Source organism: Tripterygium wilfordii, chromosome 23 (genome assembly GCF_013401445.1).
Source record: "Tripterygium wilfordii isolate XIE 37 chromosome 23, ASM1340144v1, whole genome shotgun sequence".
NCBI classification, from domain to species: domain Eukaryota; kingdom Viridiplantae; phylum Streptophyta; class Magnoliopsida; order Celastrales; family Celastraceae; genus Tripterygium; species Tripterygium wilfordii.
Genome location: NC_052254.1, coordinates 2,207,106 through 2,222,692, shown reverse-complemented (window position 1 = coordinate 2,222,692; position 15,587 = coordinate 2,207,106). Strand labels below are relative to the sequence as shown.

General features: G+C 37.0%; 3 protein-coding genes and 1 pseudogene across 3 annotated transcripts; 2 read left to right on the top strand and 2 right to left on the bottom strand.

The window, feature by feature from the left end:
* The first annotated feature begins 77 nt into the window (after positions 1–77).
* On the top strand, positions 78–218 carry LOC119993915 (annotated as a pseudogene).
* Positions 219–2,409: 2,191 nt separating this feature from the next.
* Positions 2,410–5,285, bottom strand: LOC119993025 (protein DETOXIFICATION 54-like). Its single transcript, XM_038839916.1, has 4 exons — positions 4,949–5,285; positions 4,743–4,826; positions 3,778–4,650; positions 2,410–3,260 (listed from the first exon to the last, which is right to left on the bottom strand). Exons 2-4 carry the CDS (start codon positions 4,809–4,811, stop codon positions 2,679–2,681), a joined length of 1,524 nt encoding a protein of 507 aa, XP_038695844.1. The 5' UTR covers positions 4,812–4,826; positions 4,949–5,285; the 3' UTR covers positions 2,410–2,678.
* A 2,691-nt stretch (positions 5,286–7,976) lies between these two features.
* On the top strand, positions 7,977–11,766 carry LOC119993045 (rust resistance kinase Lr10-like). The gene is made up of 2 exons (XM_038839952.1): positions 7,977–9,223; positions 9,350–11,766. Exons 1-2 carry the CDS (start codon positions 9,139–9,141, stop codon positions 10,813–10,815), a joined length of 1,551 nt encoding a protein of 516 aa, XP_038695880.1. The 5' UTR covers positions 7,977–9,138; the 3' UTR covers positions 10,816–11,766.
* A 463-nt stretch (positions 11,767–12,229) lies between these two features.
* LOC119993871 (GDSL esterase/lipase At1g29670-like) lies at positions 12,230–14,648 on the bottom strand. Its single transcript, XM_038841171.1, has 4 exons — positions 14,249–14,648; positions 13,776–14,024; positions 13,262–13,505; positions 12,230–12,685 (listed from the first exon to the last, which is right to left on the bottom strand). Exons 1-4 carry the CDS (start codon positions 14,642–14,644, stop codon positions 12,453–12,455), a joined length of 1,122 nt encoding a protein of 373 aa, XP_038697099.1. The 5' UTR covers positions 14,645–14,648; the 3' UTR covers positions 12,230–12,452.
* Positions 14,649–15,587: the final 939 nt, after the last annotated feature.

Below are 15,587 nucleotides of genomic sequence, written 5' to 3'. Positions count from 1 at the left end.
CTGTAAAAGGATGATATACATCTTCTATATCTATGATTTCCAGTAAAATTGTTTACTTTGATTATCGAGTAGCGATTTGGCAGCCTCTTTGCAATATATTTCAAGCAAAGAAGGTGTTGAACTGCTCTTATAGTGAATTTGCTTTGGTGATTTGGACCTGCTGAGAGACTCGTTTCCACTCCTTTCCTTGAAGCTGGTCTAGTAGGCCTTAGTGTATACATATATGAGTAGAACCAGTATTTCAAAATTAGCTGAAATTTGACTGCAGACAGTCAATTTGGACTGTATTAACAAGAAAACAAATTATTATCACTTTTAAGTGCTAGAATGATTTGGCCTCTGTACTACAGACCATGCTCATTTGCTTATTGTTCAATCAGTAAATGTGATTTCTCCGTTGATTTCTGCCTTTCTGGGAAGTTAATTATTTGTTCATCCTGCGGATTTATTGATTTCAATAAATCATCATCTATGCAAAAGTGCAGTCTTAAATGATGCCATAGTGAAATGATAAGTTATGGCCATAGAGTGCATCTCTTTATTGATTTTTATCATCATTCATTCATTCATTCTGCAACAACTAGTTAGATGTCTGACTTTGTGTTTTAACTGAAATTGTTGGACCACGGAGGGTTTAAGCTGTCCTACATATACAGTAGAACTGGTTCTGCAACATCAATTATTCATGGAAGAATTAGAGTGATACTTATATGACCATGTAGAACTTTTTACCTATTGTGGTTGTCTACTTAGTACTCGTCTTTCTTTCAATCACAGGAGAAAGGAAAAACAGGGCATTTGCTGCTTTAGGACCTTAGGTTTAGCTTTAGTATCCTTAAAGGCAACAGTACCTGGGCTTCTAGGTAACCCACTTTTTTATGTCTGGTCTTTAGATGTGTCCCCTCTCAAGATCTTCTCCAAAATCAACCCTAACCAAGAGAATAGGCACCTTAGTAGTCTCATCTTTGTCAAATCCAGACCCAGAACAACAAAAACTTGTCCACCATTTTATTTTGTCTTTTTGTATCTATGGTTCTCACATTTTGTTCATGGTTTTGAAAATGAAATCTACTCATGTGGCCTGTTGTGATCATCTTTTTCTCAAACTTTGGGGAAAGAATTGTTATACAAAGACAGACACAGAGGTATATATATATCTCTATGGTTCAGTTTTGTGAAAATGGTGATTCATTCATTGCTTATTTTAGTGGAACCAGAAGATTTGTTATTTCAGATGGAAGTGGCAATGTGTTTGGTAGTGGAAATTGAAAGAGGGTCTAAAGTTGCAGAAGTTGCTGCTTTTACTGCTCATTGAACAGTTATGGTAAGGTTTCTTTATTTGTTGCAAACTGAGAATTGGAGATTCAGAGAGTTGTCATTTGTCAAACAGAAAAAAGACAAACTCCATGTCCTGCCAAGTGTAATATTCCACATTTCACTATATTTCAGTGGTGATCCATCTCCATCAATTGCCATTGTTTCTTGAATTGTAGCTTCTTGGAGCCCCACCCACCACCTGGGAGCAGTGACTCAGTTCTTTAGTCCTTTGTCCTATTGTAACATGGCTTGTAGATTAGTATAGATGTATCAGAGCAACAGAACTGAAAGATTTAGCTAAGATACTTCTGCTGTAGTTTTGAAAATTTGTATTTTGATCCTTTTTACGAATAATCCAATGATATATTTCTTGAAGGTTGGATATAAACTCAAAACGTCCTACGTTTTCTTGAGATGAATTTGATTTTTGTTTCGAATATGTTTTGATACTCTAAGTTTTAGGTAAAGTTGAAGGCAGAGCCTAATCATGGAGTACTTATTATTATGCCTGGCTAATGAACTTAGACTTGTGTCTTTTCATTTTTGGTAATTTAGAGACTACCAATCAAATTTGGGGGTTAGGACAAAGACTTGATGATTATGATTACCACTTATTTTCATGTAAAAGAAAACCAAGATATGATTCTAATTATTGCTGTAGGGGTGGAGCCTCTAATGTAGCCTGACTGGGTGGTGGTGGTGCTTTTCTTGGGCCCATGGGAGGACATACCATTAGTGTGGTGCTTTTTAGGCCAATTAGCCTTAAAGACATCTTTTTAGTGGTGGTATTATGCATAATTTAACACACATAATTGAAACGATAACATTTGAAACACCCTTATTTTATTAGAGAATCCACACAAAAGCATAAAGTAGTTCTTTTAAAACTAAGAGAGGAGAAAGGAAAGGGAAAGGTAAGGTAGTGTGGTGCTTTTCCGATGACATAATAAATTGAATCAAACCCTGACACGTAGTCACAAATATCAACTAGTAACAATGCATAATCTCAAATGTATGGTTGACATTAAAGAAAGAAACCAACTAAAATGCATAATCTCAAATGTATGGTTGACATTAAAGAAAGAAACCAACTAAAGAACAAAATAACTTTTAAGATGGAGAGGCCATACTTCTTAAAATATGCAAACACTTTTTATGGGGAGAGGGAGGAACCCACAAAGGCACAAACAGCCTTTGATTACAGGCTTCCAACTTTCCATTGAAAATACAAAAAAAAAACACACAAAATTGAAGTATGAGTCATTTCATCCCTCCAAAGTACACTAAACAACAAAAAACCAGTTTGGTAAAGTTGAGCAGCTTCATGGGCTTGCAAACTTCTTTTGTTTTGTTTTTTCTCTCTACAAAACATCATCTACTTTGCCATTTCCATTCATCATCAACAATCCTTTCATTTCTTCATTCTTTTGGTATTCTTTATCATCACCAACTTCATTGCATGGAGTCATTTCAATGGAGGTCAGCTGCTTAGCCTTCAAGGCCTCAGCTTCCCAATCTGTTCTGACTAACACAACATATAGAATTGACAAAACACAAGCCACTTGGGCTGACAAGAGTCCAAACCAGAGCCCTATGAATCCAAACTTGAACAAAAAGGCTAACCCCACAGCTACAGGTGTACCCACAAAGTAGAATGAACCTAAGTTGATGTGGGCCCCAATAGCGGGCCGGGCCGTGCCACGTAGGATCCCACAGCCAGTAGTTTGTGGGCAGTTACCAAGCTCACAGAGTCCCACAATTGGCAAAACTGATGCCACCAATCCTTTGACCAAATCATCCTTGGTGAACAAAACTGCCCACCTATCTCTAAGAATCACTGTCCATGTCACATTGATGATGCCAATTAGGAATGCACAGGATAATGCAACCATGGCAGCTAACTTGGCTTTGTATGGATTACCAGCTCCAAGCTCATTCCCCACCTGCATAAGCATTGCATTTGTCATACAAACAAAGAAGAAAAATGCCATTCTGGTTGGAGTCTTTGAGAAAAGTAAACCAAGTGGTTTGCTTGTTCCATGTTACTTTGTCCCAATCACATTACATGTGTGACCCAAGATGGGTCCCTAAACTGATGCAATCACATAACTGTTCTTACCCACAAAAACCCTTCAATGCCCTATAGTTAGCTAGTTTCTTTCGGTAATGATAAGAATCTCAGCAATTGGTATCCCAGTTATCTCAATTGCTAAGTTATATATACAGGATTTCATTTGCATTATGTGAGACATGCGGAACCGACGAATTTACTTCGATCCTGCACGGGATAACTAGGATACCAACTGCTGAGATCTTTATCATTTTCGTTTTTCTTATGATAATTGATTGAGTCATATATTCTTGCACATTTCAATGCACAGACATAATTGGTACTAACAGTAACAACAAATGAGAACTAGGGAAAAAAAAACAGAAATATTGTGTATATTGGGAACTTACACGGGCAGAGACACAGCCAGCAAGGGCCATGGGGACAGTGTACATCATTGAAGTTGTCTGAATAAGGATTCCAGTAGCAGCCACTGCAAGTTTAGGGTTAGGGAGATATCCAGCCAAGACAGTCACTATCTCATACCACCACCATTCCAAGCAAATCCCAAGGCAGCTAGGAACTGCAAGCTTCAATAAGGGACCCATACCACCACAAATACCACTAATCCCACCCGTCCATCTCATCTCCCACCGTCCACTCGCCCACACATACCCAACCAGCAGAACCACCATGTTCATGTTTGTCAAAACAGAGGCCATTGCCACTCCTGGCACTCCAAGCCCCATCACCATCACCATCACATAATTTAGCGGTACGTGAAAGAATACCGCCGCTAATGTGCAGTACATCATTGGCTTTGTCACTTTCTGTGACCGGAGAAAGACCCTCAGAGGCTGCAACAATGTGTTTGTTAAAAGGTCTGGGAGAGAATAGATACAGTAAGTTGCAGCCATTGATGTGATTTCTCTGTCTTGACCCATGAAAACCATGATTGATTCAAGATTAAGCCAGAGGAGGCTAATGGGTATGATTGCAAAGAAGAGAATCATGATCATCCGTTGAAGAGAAAGTGAGAGAAGGTCCCAGTTCTTGCTTCCATAAGCCTGACTGCAAACCGGTTCAAGACCAGAAGCAAGACCCACAAGAACAGAATATCCAGTGATGTTTGTAAACCCAATAGAGAGTGCACCACCAGCTAGTTCTAAGCTGCCTAGCCTGCCCAAGAAGAGGACTGAAACCACAGCTCTAACAAAAACCAAACAGTTCATAGCTGTTATCGGCAGAGCCATTCCCCACAACTCTTTAAGCTCTTCAATAACCTGAGACAACAAACCATACCAGAATAAATACAGAGTACCAACGAAAACCCAAAAAAGCAAGAAAGTTCTGATTTTGAAATAAAATAAGTTACCAGAGCCGCAGAAGAGACCCTATGAGAAGTAAAATCTGTGTCTTTATCACTCATATTGACGATGTTCATATTATGATCTATAATCTGTCAAAAAAACAGAGCTTAATCAAACAGTGAAGGAAATGTATAAAAACCCACTTATGTGTGTGTGCTGTGTTGGAATGAACAAACAATCATAAGAAGATAATAAACCAAAACCCACCCACCTTGTACTCTGTCTCCAGCTCTGTAAGGAGAAACAATAACAGTACAACAGAGAGAACTAAGTGGGAGAAAGTTTGATAGCTTTAATGGAGCTCAAGAAACAAAAGAAATAAAGCCCTCTCAGGTATATGCATGCTTGTTATATATATCTGACCAGACCAAAATCATGGAACAGGATGAGAAAAAGGCATAAAGAGCAGTTACCAATGACGGCTAAGCAGAGAAGAGAAAGTGAAAAGGCAAGGTTTTTAGCTAGAAATCACGGTTTACCATTAAAAAGGGCACGACTAGGATAGCAGCAGAATAAGCACAAAGGTCGGTTTGAGAGGAGTGAGTGACTGCATATTTCAGTGCTGGCAAGCACAGACGTTTCACTTTATTGATTTATTTATCTAATTCTTTTTGTTTCCCCTGCTTTTAACCATGGTTAAAAATTATTTATATTTTCAAAAGATATTCATGAACTATGGTTCAGTTTCTGTTCTCATCGACAAGTATTCTTCTCTCTTTTACCTGTTTTGCTTATATAATAATAATAAAAATAGATACAGATGGTTCGATTGACAATCAACTGAATTAGGTATATGTGTATCCAAAATTCGATTCCAACTATAAACATATTTTTCTTCCCTATTTTTAAAAAAATGTCAATAAAAAATAGTAAAAATAGGTCAAAAGTGCTAACTTGGTAAGTTTGTATGAACTTGGTGAGTTTTAACATTTATTTATTTTATATTAAATAGCTCAGTTTTATAATATATACAATATTAAATGTATCTTGAAATAAATGAATGTACAAAAAAAAATTCACCACAACATTTTTCTATCTATAATGTTCTTTTCTATTTTGTTATATTTAGTATTAATCTCTAAATTCCTAGAGGTTAGGACTTAATCAAGGTTGATGAAGTGTGAAATAGGATCGACCTGTGGTGCTTGGTGATCGGTTATTCGATTCTGCATACGTCTCGGTTGATCATACTTGGAGATTAGGAAATAGTTGTTCTACCTCTACACGGACAGAAAAAGTAAATTGCGGTCTCTCCGAAGGTGTAACTCAAGATGGACGCTCTGACGCTCAAGTTAGATCGATAGACAATTGTACTAGTGAGATAGTGCGGCATTGAGGGGTCTCTCTTTAGCTAGTAGTCAAAAAGCGAGGGAGATTTACATGAGTAGAGGTCTCATTTTATATGTGTATCGAAATACAATCCTCCTTGATCGTGGGAGGAATTTCCGGGAGTGAATCCTCTTAAGATCTTATGTAGATTTTTTTGAGATCTTATGCATATCTTTTACTAGTTTGGTGATAAAGTATTCTCGGTGTCCTGAAGTGTTTTGGTCACCTAGGCACCAGAGGTCATGGATGTGGTTAGTGCCAAGGAATAAGGATCGGGATGACATCTGATTGTACCGAGATGCTCTCCAGCCAGATCTCCTCTTTTTCATATTTTAGGATGACACGTGTCAGCGTCTCATAGGAAGGGTGTTTTGATATTATCAAGGGTAATAATAATGAAAAAAAATGCAACTTATGAAAAGAAAATCAGTATGGTGTGTCTTATGAAATTTCATTTATGTTCTTGAAGCATAGGATTATAAGGATCTATCTCTCTTTACATATATTATTTTTTTTTGTTCTTTTTATATTTGAAGATACATTTTTTTTTTATGGACAACAAAAATTCATTTTCAAAATAATATATAGTTTTCATATCAAATATATAAAAACATTTTATTTAGGTAAACAGTAAAACAAATTAATGATTAAATCATAAAAGGAAAGTGATGAATAGCGCTGGAGGCTCAGCCGCCTGCAGTGTTTAAGTGTGGTGATTGATGGAGATAGACGTTTCTGATTTGCTGTCTGGGGGGACCCCACAGAATCATATCAGATTCTGTGGGGTAGATTTTTAATTTTACTTTTACTTTGCAATTTAAACTTCTAAAAATTACTAACGGGGCTAACCCAAAATGATAAGAGGGAATTGTAATCCCTGGTTGAGTCACCATTGAAGATCATAAAAGACATAAACTTCAGGCACAAACCAGAGGATAAAATCTGGCTGACCAAGCCATTGCATAATTTTCACCATCTTTACTCTGAGTCCTTGATATCTAAGGAGATCATAGGAAGCATTGTGTAAGTTCCTACCTACATATGTCTATCAGTATTAGGCCTAGGGGTGACAAAAAAAAAAAAATTCCGAATTAGACGACAACACGTGTTTATAAAATATTTACATGTCCAAATCCTAATCTTGATTAGATTTCAGAAGTACTTAATTGACCAAAGTTCTGATTGGTTTAAATCCGAACAAATAAATCAGACACTAATATAATCCAAGTTAAAGTTCGGACAAGATTTATATATTTAGACTCGGACTCGATTTTAAGCTGGACAAAATTTTTGGGTTTAGACCAAGATTTTAAACATATAACTTATCTTCAAACTTAGTCTAATTCAGGTCGAACAAATTCGATTATCTGGACCGGACAGGGCAGGCCAAGCTTTGATTCAGGCAATTGTATTTGTGCCTTTGTTATAGTGGTTTGGTGTGATAAACAAGATTGAGCTAATAATAAACTATTGCGTCCAGACACTACACAATATATAAAAATGACAAGAATACAGTAGTTCTTCTAGTGAGTGGCGATCAACATGTATTGATCAAATACTGCGTTTTTCAATAGTACCAACATTTAATCAGTGGATTTTTTTTTTAAAAAAAATATATCTTCTAGTTGTACACGTGAAACTGCCAATCGGGACTTTGACTTAGCAGCGAATTTAAATCACCACATCAAACAAGTTCGTCTTTTGGACATTTGCTAAACTCGGACTATTAGGCTGGTGCACACATAAATTTTCCACCTTTGGGCTAAAATCATGGCGTGACCGCAAGAGTATTGCTCATGAGAATCAAATCTCAAGACATTCTGAGTTCATATGATTTGACTGCACATAGATTCACTACTAGAAAATCATCCAAGCAGTTCTAGGTTGAACAATCCACGGATTCCCAAGATGTGTTCCATTATCAACCTGATCATACTGATGATAATAAGAAATTAACAATCTGTTCACTTTTCCATGTACATATTTTGCTATAACTAAATAAACATTTCTTGAACGAGTGGAAAATGAATTGGTATAAACCTTCAACTGCTATACAAAGCCCCAATCCTGGCAAAATTATGTACTAATAACCAAAGTTACAGTGGGTCAATTTGTTATCCAAGTAAGGCATTTTGCTGCATTAAAATGACCTCATCTTGGAATCTGCATTATCTGGACAGCAGATACCACAATCCAAAACATTTTTTTGAACCAGAATGAGTGTCTTAAGGGTCCGATCTTAGCAGCGATGAAGAAGCCCTCTCTGTATTCCTATTTCCTACCTGAAGGTAGAGGAGAAACTCCAGCAGTTTGTACGGATGAAGACGAAGAGGGAGGTGGAACTGAAGCTGCGGATGCTATTGACAGATGGAGGGATTGAGGAGAAAGCCAAGGTTAAAGAAAAGACAATGACAATGGTGGCATTATTTATGGTGCGTTCAGTACTTGCCTCAGGCTAGGCCTTCAGTGAGTAATGTAGTAAAGATAAAGATTATACGCCAGTCATGAAATTAAAAGCAGAGTGCAGTATTCGGCCATGAGAAAATAGACAGAGAGCAACTCAGCTACGAGAACATATGATCGAACAGTTGATGAAGATAAAGATAATAGGGTAGTCATGAAATTAAAATTTTCAACTGTAACTTCTTGTCTCATCTCATGAAGTCACTCTCTTTCTTTAAATATTTGCGCTCTAACTTTTCTTCTATATCTGATCAGCAAATAGTATATTAGAAGTTAGGCTATGCTCTTAAAAGATTTTAAACAATGCAAACAAGGATTAAAGATCAAAGTGTTATGTTTTCATCATCTTTATTAAATTCACAGGGGAAGAGAAATAGAGGATTTAAATAATTAGGAGTTCCTTTCAAGCCAGCTAATATTTCATCCATGAAATTGAAGAAAATGAAAATATTCAGATAAAAGCCAAAGACTTTCAAAGTCTATCTTTGAAAAGTGTTTTCTACAATTAGGGATGAGCTTAACTAAATGAGTATAGACTTGATCCGCCTGCAGCATTCCTCCAGTATTACCAACTAAATCAACTTCCAAACTTCACCCAAGAAGGCAAGAATGTCATCCAACCCAGGCAACCAAGAATATCCCACATCCTTCAGACAAACAAATTTCACTGGAATTTTCATCGGAGTAGATGTAGGTGAGTTTTCCATTTTCTTACAAGTTATGTATTTGCCTAATGAATCAAATTTGGAGGCAGAAAAACCTATAATCATCAAACAAGTATGTAAACATAAGTAACTCTTTCCATGGTTCGATTCTTCAGCTATTGTCGTTGTTGGGATCATCTCTACAATCCTGAAAGCGATGCTAAAGAAGGTTGAGTCTGAAACAGGACAAGATGGCCATGGCAAACAAGATGATGTTGAGTTAGGGAGGACTTTGACGCATATTGTCCCTCAAAAAGCTAGAAATCAGAAGACGAGAATAAGGCAAATTGACCATACACAAGATGATCTTATGCTGAGAAATTTTTTGAGGCATATTGCACCTCACGAGGCTAGAAATCAGGAACCAAAAACAAGACAGGACAGCTATAGTACACAAGAGGCTGATGTGTGGGGAAGGCTTTTAAGGGATATTGCAGCTCATGAGGATAGGTCTCAGAACCCAACGGCAACAACAGTGGATGAAGAGGAAACCAAACTAGAGAAAGAAACAGTTGAGCTGTTCATAGACTACATGATGAAAGAGAAGCCTATCCAGTTTTCCTCACAGGAGCTTGCAGTCTTGACTTGGAATTACTGCACGAAACTCGGTTCAGGGGGATTTGGAGAAGTCTACAAAGGAGAGTTTCCCAATGGAGTGAAGCTCGCGGTTAAGGTTCTCAAGAGCAGCAATATAGACAAGAGAGTAGACGAGCAATTCATGGCGGAAGTCGGTACACTTGGAAGAACTTATCATAGGAATCTGGTCAGGCTCTATGGATTCTGCTTTGATGCTAATAATAAGGCACTGGTTTATGAATATATGGAGAATGGTTCCCTTGACATGACCTTATTTGGTAAGAAACAGGAGTTAGACTGGGCAAAGTTGTGGGAGATAGCAATAGGAGTTGCTAAAGGTCTAGAGTATCTGCATCATTATGGCCACAAGAGGATAATTCACTATGACATAAAACCAGGTAACGTTTTACTTGATTCTGAATTTTGTCCTAAACTTGCAGATTTTGGACTTGCCAAGTTATGCAATAGAGAGAGCACACATATGACTCTTTCGGGAGGTAGGGTAACTCCTGGTTATGCAGCTCCGGAACTTTGGATGCCATTTCCAGTAACTTACAAGTGTGATGTTTATAGTTTCGGGATGATGTTATTCGAAATTGTGGGAAGGAGAAGAAATCTCGACATCAATAAAAGCGACAGTCAGGAATGGTTTCCTAGACAAATATGGGATAAGTACGACAAGGGAGAGCTGGAGATGGTTCTCGCAGATGGAGGAATTAAGGTGAAAGACATGGTTAAAGCAAAGACAATGGCAATGGTGGCATTATGGTGTGTTCAGTACTCGCCTCAGGCTAGGCCTTCAATGAGTAATGTGGTAAAGATTCTGGAGGGTGAAGCTCAAGTTCCAATTCCTCCAAACCCATTTCAGCATTTGAACACCAGAGACAAGAAAATACCTTCATTCACAGAGTCATCTTCGATGACGGATGAGGGAACAGTTGGGGAAGAGAGATTATACGCCAATCATGAAGAAGTACGAATCAAATATACTGCGGCTACTTGTTAACATAAAAAAATCTACAACTACGCATGATACTATGGTACTCTACATAACTAACTATGTTCAACTAAGCCTAGTTGGTTGAGTATCATATATCAAGTGTCATGAGTTTTCTACGTTTATGGTGCTTGATAATATTATAGTTTTTCTGAATGTTGTAAGTTTGTGGAGCTAAAATTTCAATAGAAGCAAGGAAACTAAAGAATATGCAAGTGTACGTTAATAAATTTCGAAATTTTCAACTATAACTTCTTGTCTGATCAAATTTTCAACTCTTAACTCTTCTTCTGCAAAGCATATGCAAGTGCAGAGAGATAATATATCATCAGCAGATAGTATATTAGAAGCTAAGCGATGCTTATACAAGATTTTAAAAACCTATCAATTTTGTAATAAACTTCTAAATCTATAAATACAAATTTTATAAACTTTTGCTTAAAGAAGTTAAATTAGACATGAATGAAGAATTCAATCCTTTATTCTAGTAAAGAACTGTATTGTTCCAGCGAAGTGAGAGGTTACCGGAACTTAGTAGCCGAAAAGAGTACTGGTCCGATTGCAGAGTTTGATTGACAGTGAAGTTCTGGGACGGCAAAATAGTATCAATCGGGAACTGGAAGGAGGACCAAACAGGGACGCTTTCGTCGATTGAGGCGGAGGAGACACCGATTCCTTCAGTGTCGGACTCCCAAACAATGGCGCCAGAACCATTGACGAGCGGGAGGTCACCGTTGGAAAGAAATTGGAGGGCATGCCGGTACCAGATAAGGAATCCGCCGGAGTAGGAGACGGCGGCGACATAGGAGGTGGGGACGAACTGAGAGAAGGTGTTGTCAGGAGAGGACCAAGTCTGAGTTGGATTAGAGGCGTAGAGGGAAGACGCAGGTGAGATGTTCGCTGCTTCTGGTTTAATAATTTCCAATTGCAGATATGGAGGAGAAGAAGATTTAGGAGGAATTCAACGGTCACTTCTGTTAACTGTTTTGGGTTTCTCTGTGTTAGTTTTGTTGAGTAGTGGGCCGAATTGGGAGGTTCTGTCCAACTGAATTGGCCCATTTGCAATTGGAGTCCACTCCATTACTGATATGTGGGCCCCTAGCAATCTTCTACGTACATTTTGACTTCCAAGGTTAAGGGTTTTGAAAATAAGACTATTGAAAGAGAGGTAAAATGCTTTGAAAAATGATCACAAATCCAAAGTTACAAAAACATTTTATAGAGATATTAATTTTAAAAAAAGGGTAATCGAGGACGACACCATGAGTTTGTCTATTTTGGACAGCCAAGTTAGACCTAAATTCGGATCGAATAAGCCACATGTATAACCTGTCAATAGATAAATTGGGTCAATGAAAACCGAATGAGGATAGATCTCACTGGAACTCGATCCGCAGACATACGTCTTTTACCAAACCCGATAATCAGCTGTGCTATCTCAGTTTGATTGATAAAAGAAACATCTTATAGATAACAACTTGAACACACATTTCACCTAATAATTACTACTAAAACATTTCACAAGCCATAGTAGCCAGGGAGTAGAGTCTTATTACACACATATATATAGCCGACACCATAAAAACATATGACAAAGTAAGAACCACGTAGGGCAAATGCCATACTATGCTTAGCTATATATAGTCCTAGAGACTAACAAGTTGTCGGACATTAATGGGATAAACTTCAGTTTTGACGTTTGAGGCATAAGCCTTGTCGGCTATCTCCACATTCACAGCTTCTGTTGGATGCAAACCATCAAAGAATACATGACTTGTTCTATCTTCACATGCATCCCCACCCCTTTTGCACAAAATCCCACTTCCTCCTTCACTCACTGATCCTATCTCACAACATGCATTGCTTGCATCTTTGAATCCTGCACCCAATTAATTCATACATTGATCGATCGAAATAGTGTGAGTGAAATTCACAGCTGACATGTAAATATAAATTGACAGGTAATGCAATTTTCGGTCACCGAAAGAGTTGTTAATTTCTAATCTAGTTATCGAATGTTTACATATTCCAACTTAAAATCCACTGTTGAAAATGGGTTAAAATCTTAAATTAAATAGAAAGTTGGGATGGCAAGGCCGTTGTTTCTAACCCAGATGCGTCAAAGAAAAAAAAGTAGAAGAGTGACCGAACGGCCGCCCTAATAAGCAATGGCAAGGCCGTTCTTGTTGTTCCTCAATAAAAATTCTCAATATGTACAAACATATAGGTTTTATATTGTTCGGACAGATTTTTTATATTAATTTTTTATGTCACATCAACAGTTTGATTGCTTGAATAGTCGAAAATCTGTTTGAGTATGTATATTGAAATAATTTTCAACTTTTGAATTTTCAAGTTGGAAAGTTTGAAAATTCGATGACCAAATTAGACTTAGTCAACTCTTTCGGTGATCAAAAATTACATTACCGTTATAAATTTAATAATATATATTTACCTCGGGAGGCAGGATTTCTGATAATTTCCCTGATGATCTCATATGAATTGACAAAGACAAGATTGGAACCAGGCATTTGTGGCTTCAAAACATCCACAAGTGACTGCAACTGAGCATTGAAGAGCTGAGCAGCCTCATTGAGTCCTTCTAAGCACCCAGGTGGGTCAGTTAGTACCATTGGGCTGCAGCCTATTGGATTGATCGACATCAACACCAACTTTCGAGCCCCTAAATTATACAACTTCTGTACCATCATCCATCAGCAACAAACAAGTCAACAACCATATTTTGTCAGCCATTAAATTCTTCACACAAAGACAATATTGACCAATTCAATCAAATGCTAACCGCGTTTACAGTAGAAGTCACTGCAGTTTTGATCACAAACGTCCAATCTATCTATCGATATATATGGGGTGCGCACAATTTTTAAACTTGATAAATAGATTGGACGTTTATGATGACCATTGCAACGACTTCTACTGTAGGAGTCCTCGTCAAATTGAATGCACACCTGAATTTGGTTGGACAGTGATTTCATGAGATTATCTGTGAAGGCTTGAAGACTGGCAGTGGAGGTGTTCTTTCTCATGAAGTAGTTGAATGAGTAGTCATTCCCTCCGGTTCCCAATATAAACAAGTAATTATTGGGTAGTGATTCCCTGCTAATGTTATTACTATTGCTTCCAAGCTGTTCTTCCAAGTCTGGCAATGTTACCTCCTCAAAGTTCCTAATTTGTTTGCTTAAACTTGTCACATTACCCTAAAAAAAACATCCATAATATATTTGTTAACAAAATCAATAAAATTAAGTCCATTCTGATCTCTCGTTCAGGGTTCAATCCTCTCCGACTACAGACAATCCCAAACAAAAAAAAAATCTTGAAAATATGTAGGATTTAAGCAAAAACATATTAAATATCCATAAAGAAGACATTACAGCAGTGATAAGAATCCCAAAAATAAATAATCAGATGATGGTGTTACCACGATCGAGCCGGTGTCGTCGAGGATGCCGGACGCACCAGAGGCATAGTTGACACCATGAACAATCTTCCTTCCCTTAGTTGAAGGATTAGCAAATGCAGGAATGTAAGAAGGCAACCTGATTTGGTCACAAAGAAGGTCAATAACATTTTTACCATTAGTAAATCTCCCAGAAGGTCCAGAAGGGAAGTCTATTCCATAAGGCAAGTAGTCTGCCTTAGCCATGTTGTCAAGAAAATTGTTGTTTCCATTGTCAACCAGAGAGCTCCCAAACACAAACATTCCATGGATGTTGTTGCTTTCATTGTCTCCATTAACACAACAATAAAGGCCTGTTAAGCATGAAATAGTGATTAAGAGAGAAATGTGTTTGTAGAGAGGTGGTGAGGGTGTCATAATGAAAATTTCTTGGATTAAAGTGGGGAGAAAGTGATAGTTGGGATTTTTTATAGGGCAACTTTTAATGGACACAACTACCATCCATGACATGTATATTTAATATCAAGCTATCCTTTCACGAAAATCATGTCTACTATTTTTTTTTATTATTTAACAAATATTCAGTATTAAATTAATCAAGTTGTGTACAAAAATCGGATCCGTGTTATTCTAAACAAAAATCAAATTGAACTTTAAAAAGAAAGAATATATTTTGTGTTTATATTCAATAATTCATAAATTTTATGTTTTTATGGTTCAATTTGATTTTTATTTGAGACAAAAAACACATTCACTTTTACAGCAGACCTCGATGGTCTACAAAAAACTGATCCATTGTTTTTCTCCAACAAACATTCATTACTAAATAATTAAACAATCTTATGATCAGATTATGGTCTAGAAGTTGTAATGAATATTTAACTTGTTAGCTGATACTTATTATATAAGTGATAATATATATTAATTGGGACTTGGGTCTATCATGTAGGTCTACTCTTCCTAATAATTAATCATATCTAACTTTGAAAAATGTTGCTACAATACAACGGAATGGAACTGAATGGTGTGGTCAAATTTGAAGGGATGAATCCTTTGACTATAAAAAAATACTACATAGCTAAAAGACACAATAAAATTAATGGTATGCATGCAAAATAAAGGAGCATCTAGAACTTCAACTTCCATGCTCATATTATTTTGAAAATAATATATTTTAAAAAAAAAGATGAAAAAAATCAGCAAGATATCCCACATCATATGATTCAGTTTATAAAATAAAAAATATAAAAAAAACCAAGTCTCTATCACTTAAGGAGGTATTTTTATGGGTCTAAATAATATTAAGTGAGACGGTCTTAGGAAAATAAAAGGTTCTGGATTCAATGTATTAACGGAAGTC

Coding starts and splice junctions, on each gene's coding strand:
- LOC119993025 (XM_038839916.1), bottom strand. CDS start 4,811: ATGAACATCGTCAATATGAGTGATAAAGACACAGATTTTACTTCTCAT. Junction 4,651..4,742: donor GGGTCTCTTCTGCGGCTCTG/GTAACTTATTTT, acceptor TTGTTGTCTCAG/GTTATTGAAGAGCTTAAAGA. Junction 3,261..3,777: donor CTGGCTGTGTCTCTGCCCGT/GTAAGTTCCCAA, acceptor ATGCTTATGCAG/GTGGGGAATGAGCTTGGAGC.
- LOC119993045 (XM_038839952.1), top strand. CDS start 9,139: ATGTCATCCAACCCAGGCAACCAAGAATATCCCACATCCTTCAGACAA. Junction 9,224..9,349: donor TTTCATCGGAGTAGATGTAG/GTGAGTTTTCCA, acceptor TCGATTCTTCAG/CTATTGTCGTTGTTGGGATC.
- LOC119993871 (XM_038841171.1), bottom strand. CDS start 14,644: ATGACACCCTCACCACCTCTCTACAAACACATTTCTCTCTTAATCACT. Junction 13,506..13,775: donor CACTGTCCAACCAAATTCAG/GTGTGCATTCAA, acceptor ATGATGGTACAG/AAGTTGTATAATTTAGGGGC. Junction 12,686..13,261: donor CAGAAATCCTGCCTCCCGAG/GTAAATATATAT, acceptor AATTGGGTGCAG/GATTCAAAGATGCAAGCAAT.